This window comes from Acinonyx jubatus, chromosome B2 (genome assembly GCF_027475565.1).
Source record: "Acinonyx jubatus isolate Ajub_Pintada_27869175 chromosome B2, VMU_Ajub_asm_v1.0, whole genome shotgun sequence".
Lineage (NCBI taxonomy): Eukaryota > Metazoa > Chordata > Mammalia > Carnivora > Felidae > Acinonyx > Acinonyx jubatus.
The window spans coordinates 70,749,988-70,767,622 of NC_069385.1; the positions used below are offsets into that span (position 1 = coordinate 70,749,988).

The 17,635-nt window shown below is 44.5% G+C and overlaps 1 protein-coding gene across 8 annotated transcripts in view; it reads right to left on the bottom strand.

Annotated features, from left to right (window-relative positions):
- The window catches only part of ANKRD6 (ankyrin repeat domain 6), a 211,382-nt gene that overhangs the window by 23,424 nt on the left and 170,323 nt on the right, over positions 1-17,635 (bottom strand). For 5 of the 8 annotated variants that reach the window (XM_053222472.1, XM_027057254.2, XM_027057255.2 and 2 more), the window contains 4 exons: positions 13,528-13,626; positions 6,913-7,011; positions 4,480-4,578; positions 1,088-1,186 (listed from right to left, as the gene is read on the bottom strand). In XM_053222472.1, the coding sequence (XP_053078447.1) occupies positions 1,088-1,186; positions 4,480-4,578; positions 6,913-7,011; positions 13,528-13,626 (396 nt within the window). Of the gene's footprint in view, positions 1-1,087; positions 1,187-4,479; positions 4,579-6,912; positions 7,012-10,987; positions 11,326-13,527; positions 13,627-17,635 lie in introns of all 8 variants that reach the window. The other 3 variants (XM_027057257.2, XM_027057253.2, XM_027057259.2) reach the window with 2 other exon arrangements.

Genomic DNA, 17,635 nt, shown 5'->3' on the forward strand with positions numbered 1-17,635 from the left:
GATGAGGAAGCAATCACTGGGCATAAAACAGAACATTCAGAAAAACTCAGGATCAAGATCTTCCTTGGTGGTCACAGGCTAAGCTGCTCCCAGAGAGACAAAACGGGAGACAAAGTCATGACATTCTGCAGTGTTTTCTTGAGGTTTTCATCCTAACTTTGTCTAGAGATGGCAACCACTCAGCATAACCTTCTCCCCTGGATTAAGAAGGAGCACACGTGGGAAGCCTGGGTGGTTCAGTCAGTTGAACATCCGACTTTGGCTCAGGTCATGATCTCGCATTCATGGGTTCAAGCCCCACATCAGGTTCTGTGCTGACCGCTCAGAGCCTGGAACCCGCTTTGGATTCTGTGTCTCCCTCTCTCTGCCCCTCTCCTATTCACACTTTGTCTCAGTCTCTCAAAAAATAAAACGTTAAAAAAATTTTTTTAATAAAAATTAAAGAGAAAAGAAAAGGAGCCAAGCCCAAAGCCAAGGTTCAGGGCATTCTGAGACCCACTGTAGAAGAGTCTGCCTTCAGGGAGACCTCAACTAAGGCTTTTGGTGTGGGGGGGGGGGGGGGGAAGCCTCAATCTCTAGTTGAGAGCCTGAGGCATGGGAATTACAAAGGAAAAACGGCTGCTTTAGAGGGAGGAGGCACACCCATGTGACCTTGAAAGTCAAGCATTCTCTAAGAACTACTGACCCATCGGCTCATCTCAAGGGCACCTGGATAATCGATTTGTAGATGCTGGCCAAGGAGCATCAGACCTCCCCTGGATGGCATCAACTGTACAACAATATGTGGGCAGGTTTCCTAGGCTCATCTGCCAGCACACGCTGTGAGAAATGTTAAAACAAACCCAGGCTGAGGAGCGAAGGGAAAAGAAGGGGGGAGAAAAACAGTGTTTGAGTCTTGATGACTCTTCCGACCCTAAAGAACCCCTTAGGACATAGCAAAAAAAAAAAAAAAAAGAATACATTATAGATAGTCCCCAAATGCTTTTCACATTTTCATTTTCCAGATGTTAACACTCAAGTATGCTTTCGGAGTTATTTTCCTAGGTGACACAAGAGAGCACAAGAGAAGCCGGTGTTGTTCACCCACGTTATTTTTGAGGTCGGCTCGGGACCCGCCCAGCAGGAGGACTCGTGTGCTCTGGGAGTGGCTGTTCTGGCAGGCCAGGTGCAGAGCCGTGTTCCCCGCCTTGGAGAGAGGCAAGAGAAGGGAGGACACGTTAGCAACAAGCTTCTCGGCAGACCTGTGCCTGGCAGGCTTTGCAGAGGGGTGACGCTTACAGGGAGATAGTCAATGCTCACATTCTCTGCTTCCTGATTGGTGATCCCAGCAGAGGTGTTTCAGTGGCAAGAACATTTAATGTGGAATCCAAATGGGCACAAGAGGCACATTTGTCATAAAACCTTGGTTCCAAGTCCCAGCTCTACAACTTACGAGTTGAAAGTCACCGGTCAAGGCTCTTAACTATTCTCAGTCTTGAATTCCTTACCTGTTAAATGGAGTGTGACCCCTACGTCCTGAGGCTGTGAGGATGAATTCAGAGTGCCTAGGAGAGTATTTACTTAATGGTAAAATGCTGTGCACACAGCACCACGTTCCATTCCTTTTGAAGAGGACTGCATCCTTCCTGGCCAACACAGATAATAGCTGTGGCTACAAAACACCCATGGAGTAAAGGCAAAACAGGCCACTTCCTATAAGTGTAGGTAACTGAGATTCAACTTGTAAGCCTCTCGAAAATCATCCATTCTTGTATTCTCCTTGAAACATCAAAATTTGAACTACGGATGAGGTACCCACATAGCAGGAAATACAATTATATCCATCACTTACCATACAAATAGAAACCCTCTAGCTTTTTGGACTCTATCCTCAATATGCCAAGTAAAAGTGACAGACAAGGGTCAGAATAATGTCCACAGTAATCTTACAGAAAGAATTCATGACATGAACAGAACTTTTTAAAACCATGCAAACAGTGCCCACAAAAGCTGCTGATAAAGAAAAGTAACAAGAAAAGCAGGCAGCACAAGAGGAGATTCAGTGTTCGAGAGGGCCTAGGAGCATACCGGAGGTTAAATCTATAAGCTCGGTGATTGTTCGGCTGAGCTAAAAAGCTGGGTCAGGACTGCAACTGTGTGGGCTCAAAGCTATTTCATTGCCTGTTTACAGCTTTGCCTCACCCAGGATCTGGATCACACAGCACTGTCTGGACACACTCACAGATGTTCTGTTCCTCACCTCTTGAAAAGAGGAATGAGTTTTATTAAAACACACACACAACAAAACTGTACATCACTGGTTCACTTACCTCCCCTCTCATACCCTTAGCTCTAAGTAGCCTGGTAGAATCTTTCTTCCTCACTGCTCCCTCCAGGAAGTTGGGGGTTGTAAACCTGAGGGTTTAGTGAACTCAGTGGTTATCAACCTTCTGCTGCACCTTAGAGTCACCTGCGGGAGCTTTTAAAACTATCAGTGCTCAGCTGCAATGTTTCCAGGGGCTCTGATTTACTTGGCCTTCGGGGGGGGGGGGTCTGAGAAGCTCAGGTTTTAGCACTAATGAAGTCCCAAATTCCAGGAAACCCCTCAGTTCAGGGGAAACTGGGACAGCCCGTTACCTTTGGCCTGGTCACCAGGTGAGTTTGTTTCTTCTCCCCTCTCTTTTTTGTTGAAAGTTTTCCAGGAGATTTTAAAGCACAGCCAGGTAGAGAGCCACTGCTAGCTTCCCTCTCAAAAACAAAGGATCTGCCCCCATTTTAAACCCTCCATTCCCTGTGGAAGGGCTCAGTGCCTGGCTTGCTGTGTGATTCTTACTGCACAAGGAGTAGTTTGTCTCAAAGGTGTTGGCTTCGTGGGATTATTAACTGTATTGAATAAACGAATGAAATAAAAGAAATTTGATGGTTCTAGAACTATGTACCAAACTGCTTTGCTAATAAGAAAATATTAATTATGCCGAAAAACATTTGGATCAAGAAAATTAAAAACTGTGGGTTAGCATAAACAAATTATGGTATGTTCACACACTGGAATATTACTTAGCAATAAAAAGGAATGAATTAGGGGCACCTGGGTGGCTCAGTTAAGTGTCTGACTTCAGTCAGGTCATGATCTCACAGTTCGTGAGTTCGAGCCCCATGTCGGGCTCTGAGCTGACAGCTCAGAGCCTGGAGCCTGCTTCAGATTCTGTGTCTCCCTGTCTCTCTGCCCCTCCCCTGCTTGCACTCTGTCTCTCTCTCAAAAATAAATAAACGTTAAAAAAAAAAATAAAGCTGGGGTGGCAGAGGACTTTTCTAGAAGCTTCCTCAGAGGCTGTGGCTGGTACAGAACATGGAAGTCCTTCTTCTGGGATAACACCTACCTTTGCTTCCGCTGTTTTATCCATAGAGAACTTGTGGCTTTCCATAATACTTTTGGGGCCCTACACAGGATAGGAGGCAGTGTGGTGGAGTAGACAGACTCAGGATAGTTTATGGCCCTGACTGTGTCACAAACAAGTCAGGTGTCTTAGATAAGACTACCAGCTCCCAGCTTAGGCTTCCCTACCCATTAACTAGGAACCACCTACTTCTCAGAGTTCGAGGATCTAACGTACACCATGGATTCACCTACAACTCACATTCCACACAATGTACCACGGTGAAGAAATGAAGAAGCCACCAGTCTGCCAGGCATTATTGGAAATATTATGATGCATGGCTTGCTTCTTTTATTCAAGCTTCTGTCCCATGAGGGAACCATGAGAAACATTTAACGAGTAGATGACATCACAGAGCGGTGTGTGGTGCCAAGGGAGCCCTGTAGGAAATACCCTGATGCGCCTTTGGGGAGGGTGCGGCCGCGGCCCTGGAAGCCTGAGTTGGAAGTCTACAGGCAGGAATGAGGAGCGAGATACCCACAGGGAGCAGGGATGAGCCCACTCTGATAGCACAGGAGGCACATACTAGGAAAAGCACAGGGAAGAGGCTGCAGACATAGACTGAGGCCACTCCAGGGAGGCCTGAGGCAGTGCCAGGCTGAGGAGCTTTACTGGAAGGTTTCTGGGCAGGGGAGGAACAGGATGCAGAAGGAGGGAGGCAAGCTGGCCAATCTGCTGTGAGGCTTCTGAAATAATGCTGGGATGCATTCAGTAATAATGAGCACACAAAGAGGGGGATAAGACCTGAGCAGTGCTGGGAGGGCAGACAGGAAAATGAGGGACAACAGGTGCTACTGGCCTGCTTGCCTAACCGCACTCCAATAAACCAATGGGAAAGCAGGGAGTCCCAGGAGAGCCCAAAGGAAGTCAAAGCCACTCCAGTTTGTCTTGCTCACCACGGAGATTATGTTCACTATGGAGTTCCAAGCTTTCGTTTCCCCTGCCAGGTTCCACATGCTCTCCTAAGCTCTTGCTCTGCTCAGAGAGGAGGTTCCCACAGGGACAAAAGCCCATAGCCATCCTCACCTGTGAATGGGGAGTTCTAGCACCTGCTGGGCCTCACCTTGTTCTTGGCAAGCACGTTGGCTCCTGCTTTAACGAGCAATTTGGCTGACTGGCTAAAACCGTGCCAGGACGCTTCATGTAGGGCCGTATTCCCATCCTGAGGAACACATACAGAGACAGAGAACACATTACCCAAGACCGAAGTCATCTCATTATAATCAGTACATTGTAGCGTATTCCTAGGCCACACCACAGGTCCTTTTGATTTCAAAAGAGGCTTGTTGACGCACCTGGGTGGCTCAGCTAAGCGTCCGGCTTCGGCTCAGGTCATGATCTCACAGCTCAGGAGTTCAAGTCCTGCGCTGGGCTCTGTGCTGACAGCTCAGGGCCTGGAACCTGCTTCAGATTCTGTGTCTCCCTCTCTCTTTCTGCCCCTCCCCCCGCTCATGCTCGCTCTCACACTCACACTCTCTTTCTCCCTCTCAGAAATAAACACTAAAAAGAAAAAAACCTTCTCATCTGAACCAGAGCCCAGAAAATGATTTCAGTGGCTAGTTTCTCCATTCTCCCAGAAATAGTACGTAACAAGTACCATTTTAGATTTATGAGGTACAATGGATGCCTTCAGGCATTAGGGCTTAAATCTCCCTGGGAACCCTGGCTGAAAAAGGCTCATCCACAGGTCACATTTAACAGAAAGCAACATCAAGATGGCAGGCATGATGTTCATTCCTTCCCACCTCCATCACTCCTTGGGGTCTGCTCCGCTCTGCTCCTAACCCCAGAGAGAACCCTGCAAAGTCCAGGCAAACGAAGAGTCCAGCTCCGTAAGTTGCCGGGCCCAAGGACCAGGGAGGCAGATTCCTCCTCTCTTTTTCTTTCCCCAAATTTAATCTGACCCAGCTTAATCCAACGTCTCAGGGACCGAAATAAATAAGCAGGCACCAAGAAAGCAGTGAGTTGTAAATAATATAAACAAGTGTCCTCAATATGTGGCTTTAAAAAAAAAACCAACCAATTAACAAACACAGCTGTATTCGGTTAACTTCCTACAGAAAAAGAAATATTAAATGCAGTGAAGTGTGTGGGGTGGGGCTGAGAGGGTTGGGGTTACAGGGAGAGAGAAGCACAGAGAGGAGAGGTAGAGAGACCACCTGTGCTGTTCCAGGTCAGAGAGCAGGGCACTGTCCAGTCATGTCCAGGCACTGGCTCTGACTTTATTCATCCATACCATGAGACAGGCTGAATGGTGTGGACAACCCACAAGTGGAAGTCTAGGCTCTCAAAGGCCATAGTCGGGGAGTGACCCTACAGAGTGAAATGGTGCTGGGAAGGTCAGTGGCGATGTGCGGCCTGGCCAGTGGGACTGACTGCACAACACAGGAAGCAAAAGTAAAAGTGACTGGACAGGGGCACTGTTGAGGGGGCCTCCAGTGTGCTGATGTGATCTGCTTCTTGATCTGGGGGCTCATATAGATGTGCTCTGTTAGTGAACACTCATGGAACTTTACACGTATAACGTGCACATTTTTCTGTATATATATTACATGTAATAAAAAGTTGTCTAAAAAAGTAAGCAGAGGCTGAACTGCACCTAATTGTGAAGTTCCATGTTTTAAGACTGTTTAACAATTTATTTATTTTTTTATTACATTTATTTATTTTTGAGAGACAGAAAAGACAGAGCACAAGTGAGAGAGGAGCAGAGAGAAGAGGAGACACAGAATCCAAAGCAGGCTCCAGGCTCTGAGAGGTCAGCACAGAGCCCGCTGTGGGGCTTGAACTCACGAACCATGAGATATGACCTGAGCCGAAGTCGGTTGCTTAACCGACTGAGCCACCCAGGCACCCCGAGGCTGTTTAACAATTTAAAAGCAACAAATCAGGAGCACCTGGGTGGCTCAGTAGGTAAAGCGTCAGACTTTGGCTGAGGTCATACCTCACGGTTCATGAGTTCGAGCCCCGCAGCGGGCTCTGTGCTGACAGCTCAGAGCCTGGAGCCTGCTTCGGATTTTGTGTCTCCTCCTCTCTCTTCTTCTCCCTCACATGTGCTCTGTCTTTCTCTGTCTCTCAAAAATAAATAAATAAAAGCAACAAATCAATATGTCATTGGGATTTGTTAAAGAATTGATTTTGCTTATTGTTTTTCTTCCAATATTGTTTAAATAAATTAACTTGCTCACTTTCCTTCAAAAAAAAAAAATTGGAAATAAGAGTCCGGGGCACATCCCTTTCCCCACCCAAGCCTCCACAGATCATTATTTCTAGACTTTTTTCTTTACCATTTATACATATGTGGTTGCCCACTGCTGCCACAGAACAGGGTAAAGGATCAAAAAAATTAATATTTATTGGGATATTAGATACTCTTGCAAAAGAAAGGCTGAATTTACCATGTTAACTCACGATAAATAGGACTCAGCAATGATAACATATTGAGTCGTCACAAGTTCCCCAAGCAGGGTCCTCAGGCTGATATGCCCCATGTCACCTTGTCTTGGCGGTCCAGAGCACAGCCCTCCTGGATGAGCGCCGCGATGACTTCCGTGTTCCCCACCACTGTGGCCCGGTGCAAGGCGGTCTGATCCCCCTGCAGAGTGACACGTAGGCAGGAACAGCAGTCAGCTCTCCCAACCCCCCACTGCACCACTCACTACTCTGACACAAGGACATCTCCATCCTCGATTGCAACAGACTGGTCACCCTGCCAGGTGGTGCATTTTTGTTCACAAACTTAGTGGGAATCTCAAACCAACCACAAAACAGCTCCAGAGCTGACTTTGGAATGAGGGTCAGGCACTCACCCGCCACCCCAAGGAAAGGCAGTGTTCAGAGGGAATATGACTGTCACATCTGTGAAAAGCTAGACTGTGTGTGTGATACAATTAAACCAGCAATCTTTACTCCCCATTGAGTTCTCTACACCCCACTTTCTCTCAGAGGAATGACTATCCAGCCATGCCAGTTAGCAACACTCATGATTTGATGACGGGTACGTATTTTTTTTTTTTTTTTATTGACTTTATGGGCCGAGAGCAATGGAGGGATTTATGCTGTGTCATCTGAGGACTCCAGGACTACAAGCTGTGTAAGTCATTGTGTAAGTCTATGAAGCCTCTTCTGATATTTCATGACAGCATCCTCACTGACTTATGATGTATTTGACCCCTTTTTCTATAATCAGATGCCTGGGACTGCCGACCTTCTCTTTCTCCATCAGGGCACCAAAGGGAACTTGACTCTTGCCCCAACTGCATTAGAGAGGAGGTAAGATGGTCAAGATAAGAGAGAGTTCTAAAGTCTCTAAGAGCAATCTCATCTCTGACATGTACGCAGGAAGTCCAGTTGAGACAAATCAAGTCTAGCCTGGGGTCCAAACTGAAATGGGGAGAAAGGTGAACAGTGTGGAAAACTTCTTGTAGGAAGGAAGGGGTATGGGGCAAGGGGTTCAGGAGATGTGAGTCTCACACAGCCTTGGGAAACACCGGCCACCTTGCTGCGCCTTGGGTTGAGGGGTGGATGACTTCCAAGTTCTCTCCCTTCCCTTCTTGGGTTCTAGGATTTGGTTGGTAAGAGTTTTGCATACATAAAATGTTCTGGTGGAGCACCAGAGGGGCAAAGGCACCTCCTGTGGCATCCCTTGTCCTGAGCCCAAGAGAGGAAAGAGAGACTATTATAAGACAGAAAACATGGGGATTTTGAAAAGAGGGACGCACTGCTACCTATAAATAGCCTTAATGAAATGCTGAGTCTACTTACCGAACACCCTGGAATCTATAACCAACAACAGTGCACATTAAAAGCACTTAATCCAAGAATAAATTCTGGAGATGGATGGTGGTAATGGTTGTACAACAACGTGAATGCACTCAATGCCACTGAGTGTACAGTAAAAAATGGTTAAAATGGTAAATTTTATGTTACATGCATTTTATCACAATAAAAAAGCACTTAATGCTATTTAAAACTCAAATTCACTTTCTTAAAATTAAAAAAAAAAAAACCTCCGTTTAAAAATCCATGAGGGGAAATGATTTTTATTTTCTTCCTCATAATTTTTAATACTTTCCAACTTTTTATATTTAACACATATAATTTTAGCAACAGCAAACACTGCTATTTATTAAAAGCCTAAGCTGTAACAATATATATTAATAATGGGATTGTCCACATCTTATAATCTTTTCTTACTGTTCAGTTGTAGAATTTAAGGGATTTACACAGTGATGGGTCAGGACATCCAGCTCCATTATTATGATTTATCCACTGTCCACAGCATTTCTATCATGAACCCTCCCCTTGGCATCCTAAATCCTTATTCCCAGTATAAATTAGGTTTGGACATGGCTTTCTTCTCATGCATCTTCCCAGACCCCTCACTCAAGAAGAACCCTTTCTGCATGCCTTGTAGTCACAAGAGAATGTGGCCACTGGATCAGTGGCTGCAGGAGGTGTGTAATGTCCGTCTCAAACATCTTCAGGAGTGTTTCCAGATGATGTACACTTAATGTCCAAACAAGTAATACTATGAGAAACTGCCCAAGTCTTAACTTTATAAGAATTTCCAAGACTGGCATTTCCCCATCAGAATGGTGACAAGTTTTCCCAAAATGGACCTCAAGTGCAGTTTATGACCTGATGAGAAAGATGGTGCTCTGTTCTTGGCAAGAAAGAGGAGACCACAGCTCACTCCTCCAGAGTAAACACCGACAAGCCCTTTTCATATTCCCACAGACTGCTGGCACTCTACTGAGCACTCCACCAACCTTTTTGCATAATAGGTTCTGTCCCTGTCATGCACAAAGCCTCAAACTCATGGGTCGTGTTGGCCACTCTTCCATGCGAGTCATGGCACAAAGGGCCTCTGCTGGTTAAGGCACATTCTAAGCTAAGCCTTGCTACAGGTCATTGGTTTATTGTGTTTCACAAGCTGCCACTAAATCACGAATGGAGGCAGCTTTGGAGCCAGAACATCACCATTATTTATTACTTGCTCTCAGCATGAATCTACTGTTTTTGCTTCCCTGTGGAGAGGACTTTCCTTTGCGAAACTCTCAGTGAAAGAAGCTAAATCTAACTTTCAGTTTAGCCTTTGGAAATTCCCAGGTGGATTATCGAGACTCAAGGAGATGTAACGACTTCTGTGAGGTTGCAGTGAGAACACAAATTGTCCTAAGCCACTGGCACCGGTGTCTCTTGTAGTGACCTTTTAGAGGCACTGCCTGTCTCCAGGCCATAGCTTCCCCTCCATCTTTACTCCCCTCTGAGACCTCACTCAGCCTGGGTCCTGGCCTCATGAGTTGGATAAACACTGCTGGGAAGGCACCAACATCAGCCTTTCCACCATAAGTGGCTGCCCTTTAGCTCTATCATTAGCTTTGGGAACACTACACGGGACAATTCTGGAGGACTGAGTAAGACACTTTCTCTGGCCTAAAAACCCAGCTACCCTAAAGTTACCAAGATGAGAGTTAAACTCAGAGAGACATGAAATACATAAGCAAAGGGCCACCTTGGGCTATCTATCTTAGGCTACTCTTCCCAGAACACAATACAATAAAGCACCTGAGACCCTCAATTGAAATAGGCCCAATTTCCTGGAAATCACCTTCCTCCTCTAAAATTTACTGTGGGAACATTTCCTCTGTGAAATAGGACCCAGAAGACAATAAAATGTGTCCTCAATACATACTTATTAACAGACCCAAGCAGCATCTTTGACATAATCCTTATTTCTATGATATAAATAAACCCTGAAATTCTGAAACTTTGAAAAAAGATGCTAGAAAAAATATGACACTCTTGTCAGCAGTTACTTGTTCAATGCATATTTATTGACTCTCTACTGTACTCCAAGTGGCATCATTTTATTGATTAAAACAAAAAACAAAAAACTAAGGCTCAGGGCAGTTCAGTGCCTAGCCTAGGATAACCAGCTAATTCGGGGTAGCATGGTCAAGCCAGAATTCAATCTGTCAAGGCTCTTTGCACCTACTCCAAGCTCGTTCCACCCTATGAAGTCAATTAGCCCCAGTTCAGGCCTTAAAAAAGATCAGGTCCCTCTGTGGGGTTGGAGCTGCCTCTTTATGGCATCATCTAGCTAAGTGCTTTAGCAGTGCCCTGGCCACTACAGGTGCCCAAGAAGTATTTGCCAAATGATTAACTACAAAGAAGCAGAAGGAAAAACACTGCAGTGGGAAACTCGGAGAGCCAGCAACCTTGCAGTTTGGCATTTTGATTTGGAACATGCTGACCTGTTTGAAAAGTGCATGAACTGCCAGCTCTCAATTTTTCTGATTTCAGAAAAATTGACTTTGGGAACTTAAGGCGTTTGGAACCTCTGAGGTCTCAATATTTGTTTCACAATGCTTTTAGTTCTCTCTGCTACATGATGAAAAAGAATGAGCACAGTACAGGCAGATTTCAAAGCTAAGCTCATGGAAGAAACCCGAGTCATGCAAAGGTGGAACATGTCCCTCTTCAGGAGGAATCCCTCCCAGGAGGCACAGACAGACATGTTGCAAGGAAGCCCGAGACAGCGTAGGTGTGCAAAGCAAATTGCTGACCTCTTGTTCTCTCTCTGATCTTCTAGGGTTCTTCCTAGCCTTTCTTCTCTGTTTTTTCTTATTTTTTTCTTCCTTCATGGCTTTTATCATGGCCACAGGGTCCTGGACTATTTCTGAGGTAGGGGCCGTGTGGTTGCTCATTGACCAATCAGAGATGGCATTAGAGCTCCAATGTGTGTTGACAGGATTGGCAGGAAGCCAAGGGGAATTTTCTCCTGGAGTTGCATATTCTAAAGAACTGGTTTCCACAGGTTGAAATTCATAATAATCCCACTCCAGGCCACTGGAGGTCATTCTTCAACTAATTCTCAGTCCTTACCGTGACATAAGGAACGTATCTGTAGAATATGAAGTTAGAAGTAAATTCTTCATAATATTAACATTCTCTATTTCTACCCATCATCCAAGACAGGTAACTTCTGAACTGATTATTTCCAATAATTAATATCCCAGCTTCTTTAAAAAAACACATATAGTTTTCTTCAGATTCTTGCATTAAGTTTCAAAGCCGATCAACAGGCATGGTAAATACGTAGAAGAGAGATGTGAACAATATTCTGGTGAACACATTACTTCAGAATTCTACCTTCTCCATTCCCAGCAGCTTTTACACTGTTTTGTTCTGGTGTTTCTGTTTTGTTTGTCTGTCTTGATTTAAGTTACCAGGGACAAGCAATGTATAGATTGATTAGGGCAAGGAGAAGATGCAAGAAAATACATTATTCCAATAAATGAAACACATTGTTCCCATCTAAAAGTAGAGGTGAATTTCCTTTTGCTGACATGTCTCCCCTTAGCTACCTTGTGAAAACTCCTATTTTACTTCCTACCTTGCCTGATATAAACGCCCACAGTTCTAAGAAGTTAGCATGGCTCTTGCTGCATGAGAACACAGTGATTCTTGGAGCTCAAGAGCTGAGGCAGGAGTTGGCGGACCTGGCATGGTAGCCTTGCCACCATGGCCAGTGAGGACTTCAATTATGCAAAGAGAAGACCAGAGGCATCCCAACATGTTTGCACCAGCATCCCAATGCCCTGCCTTTTCTGTGGTCAGAATCTCTTCTCTCCCCTTGTATTTTCACTCCTGTCATCTAAGGATATGATAGAATCAGGAATGTTATCATGGTTACAGTGTAGGGAAAATGTATTATGACCCAAAGTAGAAATCAACAGCTGAAAGTTAAATCAGCATCTTTTGAAAGTAACATTTTTGATGACCCAATGATTCCAAATATAACCAGAGATTTATGAATGATACTGGACAGCCTTCTGCCTGTACATAAAACAATGACATTTAGTTATTTCTTTGTGAATGCTGTCCTTCTCACCATATGTTTGCCAAGTTTTAGGACATTACAAAGATACCTACAGAAAACTAGATGCACTTTGGTAACCTATACCCTACTAGCACACCTGAGGGGCTAAAATTTGATTAACACTCCCATACCCTCAGTTATCAAAGGTCAATCAGGAAGAGATTATGATATGTGCAAGTTCTGTAAGATTCTCTGTTCCTCACAAAACTTCTTGTTTCTTAAAGTCCTACCACACAAATTAGAGTTGAAATTAGGAACAGTTTCTGAAAATAATTTCCAGTTACATTATCATAAGGCTGTTTCCTAATAGCTCACTGGAGGACAATTCATTTCATCTTATTTATATCCTCTTCTTAGAGAATCTACTTCCTCAAAGATCCAATAGGCAACCCTGTGCACCACATGACCTCATCCCCACCACTGGTGATTGAGTCAGGAATGAATACTTGACTGTAGAGGAGCCAATTGGAGTCTTTGTCTACATAATCTGAATGAAGAAACTCAAAGTCTTTTTTTTTTTAAGTCAGCTTCATGCCCAGTGCAGAACCCAACGGGGGCTTGAATTAATGACCCTGAGATCAAGACCTGAGCTGAGATCAAGAGTTGAACACTCTCAGCTGACTGAGCCGCCCAGGTGCCCCAGAGACTGAGTCTTAATAAAGGCATAACATGAGAGGAAACTCTTTCAGGATGCTTCCTTTTTCTTGGATTCCATGATATGTTAATTTTTTATTTGAACAGGTCCTTTTAAACTAAACGTATCCTAAGAGAAATCAAAGTGAGAAGAGGAAAAAGTCAAGTTTTTAAGCCCCACTTTTTCTCTAACGGTAAGCTTGGTCAATGACACATTTCCCACAGGCCTTGCCCACACTCACTCGTGTGTGTGTGTGCGTGTGTGTGGTGTGCTCCTTCACACCAAGACAGGACATAGACAATATGCCTTTGAGGCTCTAGACGTAGATGATACTAGATAGCACATGAACCATGATGGGAAAACCACCCCAAACTTGCAAACTATAGCTTGCTACGGAGAATGGGTCCCAGGATAGGTCTTCAAGAAGAAGGTCCCCGTGGGGACCCCATGGAGACCAAGATGGAGCTAAAAAGTGCTAGGAGAGCATCTTCTACCCTCCCACTGCCTAGCTGCTTACATACTGTACTGTGTATTTCCAGATAGACAAGCTCCCAAACAACCCATCCCAATAGAATGTGGTTTCTACTCACATCATCCTGAACATCAAGGTCACAGCCAGCCTTCAGCAAGATCTGGACCACAGAAAGATGGCCCTTATTGGCAGCAAGATGAAGGGGGGTCCGGCCATGCTGTTAATGCAAAGGAAACACTGATTTCAGAACAGGATATGGATATCAAAACCACTTCCCTAGAGGCAGGTGTGGCCCTAGAGCAAGCTTTACACAGTCGGAGCCCCCTTCCCCTTCAGTTCGGCAGGAGATCCTTATATATTTACTCAGAATTCAAGTTTGTCTCTGTTAACCTTTGTAATTGGCATTGTAATAAATGAATAAAATATGCTAAAAACGCGAAGATTTCCTTTGGTGCATAATTTCTACTCCACACTCATCAAACAAATAGGAAAATGAAGAGTTTCATGTTTTCTCTTATTTTCTCCTTGGTGCTAACACTCAGGGATGATGAAGTGGTCACAATGAACCAGATGGGGCAAAAGATGAAAGAACAGCAAAAGGTCAAGCTAATCAGCCCCAGAAAAATCTGGTTAGTAATTATTAAAATTTGAAACTACTGGCCAGACTGTTCTGAATAGGTTCTGCCTTTTTTGAAACAAAATTTAAAATTACAAAATAGGGGCGCCTGGGTGGCTCAGTCCGTTAAGCCGTTGACTTCGGCTCAGGTCATGATCTCACATTTCATGAGTTTGAGCCCTGCATTGGGTTCTGTGCTGACAGCTTGGAGCCTGGAACCTGCTGTGTATTCCGTGTCTCCCTCTCTCTCTGCCCCTCCCCGGCTCCCACTCTATCTCTCTCAAAAATAAGTAAACATTAAAAAAAATACTTAAATAAAATAAAATTACAAAATATTTCAGCCATTCAAAAATATGAATATTTTTAAATGTACATACCTACAAGTCACTTTAAGAAAACCTTAGAGAAATTATAGATGTTCCTTTTGAACCCCTTCCAGATTTCATTTCCCTTCAGCTCCAGAGGTAATCACTCTTTTTTTTTTTTAAGATTTTATTTTTAAATAATCTCTACACCCAAGATGGGGCTTAAACTCACAACCCCAAGATCAAGAGTTGTATGCTCTACCGACTGAGCCAGCCAGGCACCACAAGGTATTGGTATTCTTAAATTAAATTAAATTTGGTATTTTTCATTCCTTTGCCTTTAATTACATATTTTGCTACGTGGGTATAGCCATAGATAATAAATATTGTTTTGCTTATTTTAGAACCTTACATAAATAGCATTAAACTCTTAAAGTATCACTTGGCAATTTTTGTCCAATGTCATATTTTTGAGATTTCTTCTCATATTGTCGCATGTAGTTCCAGATCATTTATTCATTATTCACCCATTCCCTACTGATGGGCATCCAGGTTCTTTTCAGTGGTTTGCAGAACGCACTTGTGTGCACGTCTCCCTACGCACCTGAATAGGCTTCTTAGCCTTGTGATCGGGTCACAGAAAGGGCTGTTTCTTCAATAGCCCTCTAGTATAACACGGAGGGTAACACCCAGAATAACTCTTCAGTGTAAATCAACTTCTATCCAGAGAACTGACCTTGCGAAACTCCAAATTCTAAAGGGGACATCGTATTTCCTTTGCTTTTCCCTTCAAGTTCACTGTGAAGAAATCTACCTCCTGCTTCAAAAATCATTTAGCCACTGGCTCCCATCCATACTGAAACACACCCTGACGGGCTCATATGGGTCTCTTAATAAGGGAGAAATAGTCTCTTACATCTCTCTACACCTCAATAAAATTCTCCAAAGACCTTTATTGATATTCTAGCGGAATAAACTCATTTATGATCTCCATAAAGTGTCAGTTTGCCATGGGTAACTAGCCGTGGAGGAAAACACAGATAGCAGACAATAAAGGATCTTAATTTCTACGCATGAAATGCAATCAAAGCACTAGAATGATTCTGTAAAGAAAGAGGTCAGAGCTCACTTTAAAATTAGAATTCTTAATTAAGAAAAAAGTTACTCCCAACAAAGTGGGCTATAAAAAGCCTTCATAAAAAGGCAATGTCTGAGAAGAGATGGAGTGACCTTCCTTGGCTAGCAACTGTCTCAGTGCACACTGCTTAACCTTGATTCTTTCCATGAAAGTCCACAGCTGATCAGATGGAGCAAAATAAGCAGGTTCCACTCACTGGGCCTGGTCCCAGGCTCCATCTGTCATCACGTGTCCTTGTTAAGGACATCAGAAAATGACCTTCACCAAGTTTCTAGGCATTATGACACACAGAAAGTTTGTTACTCTCGGGAGGAGACGGATGTGTGTGCTGTGAGGAAGGCTGACAGGACGGTAGGACACAAGTGCTTCTGAGCAACTGAAAACATAAACCATGATGAGGAGAGTTTGCTGGAGAGAGCCTGGAAGAGAGGACAAAGGACAAGGAATCTCAGGGTGTCAGATGAGGGAAGACTGAGGAACATCCTCGTCAGGAACCAGATGTGGCTGGTTGGAAGCTGAGGCACAAGGAGGCAAAAGGGTTTGCCCAAGTGAACACAAATAAGCAGAAGACAGAAGGAAATGGTGCTGTGGTTCAAACCAGGTCATACCTGGGAAGGTGCTTTAGAAACTATAAATTACTAACAAGATGCCTTGGACTGGCATCCAAAGTCAACAGAGAATCCTCTCTCTGCAGAAAGGACAGGCTGGAGGCAACGGAGCCTGACGTGCCCAGTTCAAATCCCAGCTCTGACTAATCACCCCTATGGGACTTTGTCCACAACACTCTCCTGAGCCCATTTTCTCACCTATAATATAGGAAGAGGCTGGGGTGCCTGGTTGGCTCAGTTGGTTAAGTGTCTGACTCTTGATTTTGGTTCAGGTCATGATCTCACAGTTCATGCGATCAGGCCCCCATTTGGGGGGTGCAGAGCCTGCTTGAAATTCTCTCTCTCCTTCTCTCTCTACCCCTCCCCTGCTTTCGCTCTCTCAAAATAAATAAACACACATTTAAAAAATTATAAAACAGGAATAGCCTGCACTATCCACCCCATTATGCTTGAAATAAGAGTAACATCCACCATCGAAGACAGGGTTTTTTTCCCTTCCAGCTGTCCTGAGCCCTCACCCCTGAAGACACCCCAATTGTTCCCTCTCCTCCTTGACACCTTTGCACCTCTGCCTTAACAAAGACCAGTGAGATATTTTCAATGGCAAACAGACTCAGGTGAAGGGTTGGAAATCAGATCACTTGGATGGCCAAATGGGCCCCTAGCTGAAGGGTCATTTCCTACTGGCCAGTCCTGATCCACATGTCCACTTCCATCTTTGAAATACAGCCCACAGTTTCCGGTCTCTGTGTTTCTGCTGGATGGGCCTTCTTTCCTGGCAATGCCCTTCTCCAAACTTTGCCTTCTTTGACTCAGCAAGAAACATTCCTGGTCTTGTCTTCTCTGCTCCCACAGTGCCTCAGCTTCCTCCTAGGAAACCAGCACATTCTGTTTTGAATGTCACCCTGGACACTGGCATTTTCTTCCAACCAGGCTATAATCTCCCTGAGGTCAGGACTGTGCCTTCCATGACGAGGAAGCAAGTTGCTTCTGGGATCGTACAGGGCCATGTCAAAGAGAAGCCAGTGTTCCTCAAGCACAGGCAGGCTGAGGCTACCAGGGACATGGGAGAGCAAATTCCAATTCCAGGCTTGGCTTCAAAGAAATGGAGAGCCTAGGGGTGCTCTAGGTTCTTGGATGTCTCAGCCCCTCAGTGGAAGTGTAAACAACTGGGGGTTTCATTAGTACTTAAGCAGGTGCAACAGTGACATGAGGACTTCTCTGAGAAGGGTGAATGTCCTCCTCACATGTCTGGCTCCCTTTCTAGCACCAGGTAAAAGTACAGCAGCATCAAAGGCAATAGGAATCAGTTTCCCACCGAACCTGAAGCTGTCCACTCCCGTTCCCTGGGTTTCCTAACACAAGACCAACTCCCTTAAACACACACATACACACACACACACCACACCACCACCACCACCACCCAAAGGTGGAGAGAAAGAAGCAGATATGTAATTGTTTTCTAGAACATTCTATTGTGAAAAGCAACAAAAGTAGAGCCAATCCGGGAAGTGGCTGCTCCCAGCAGGGATACCCCAAGGTCAAGCCTGACAAATGGG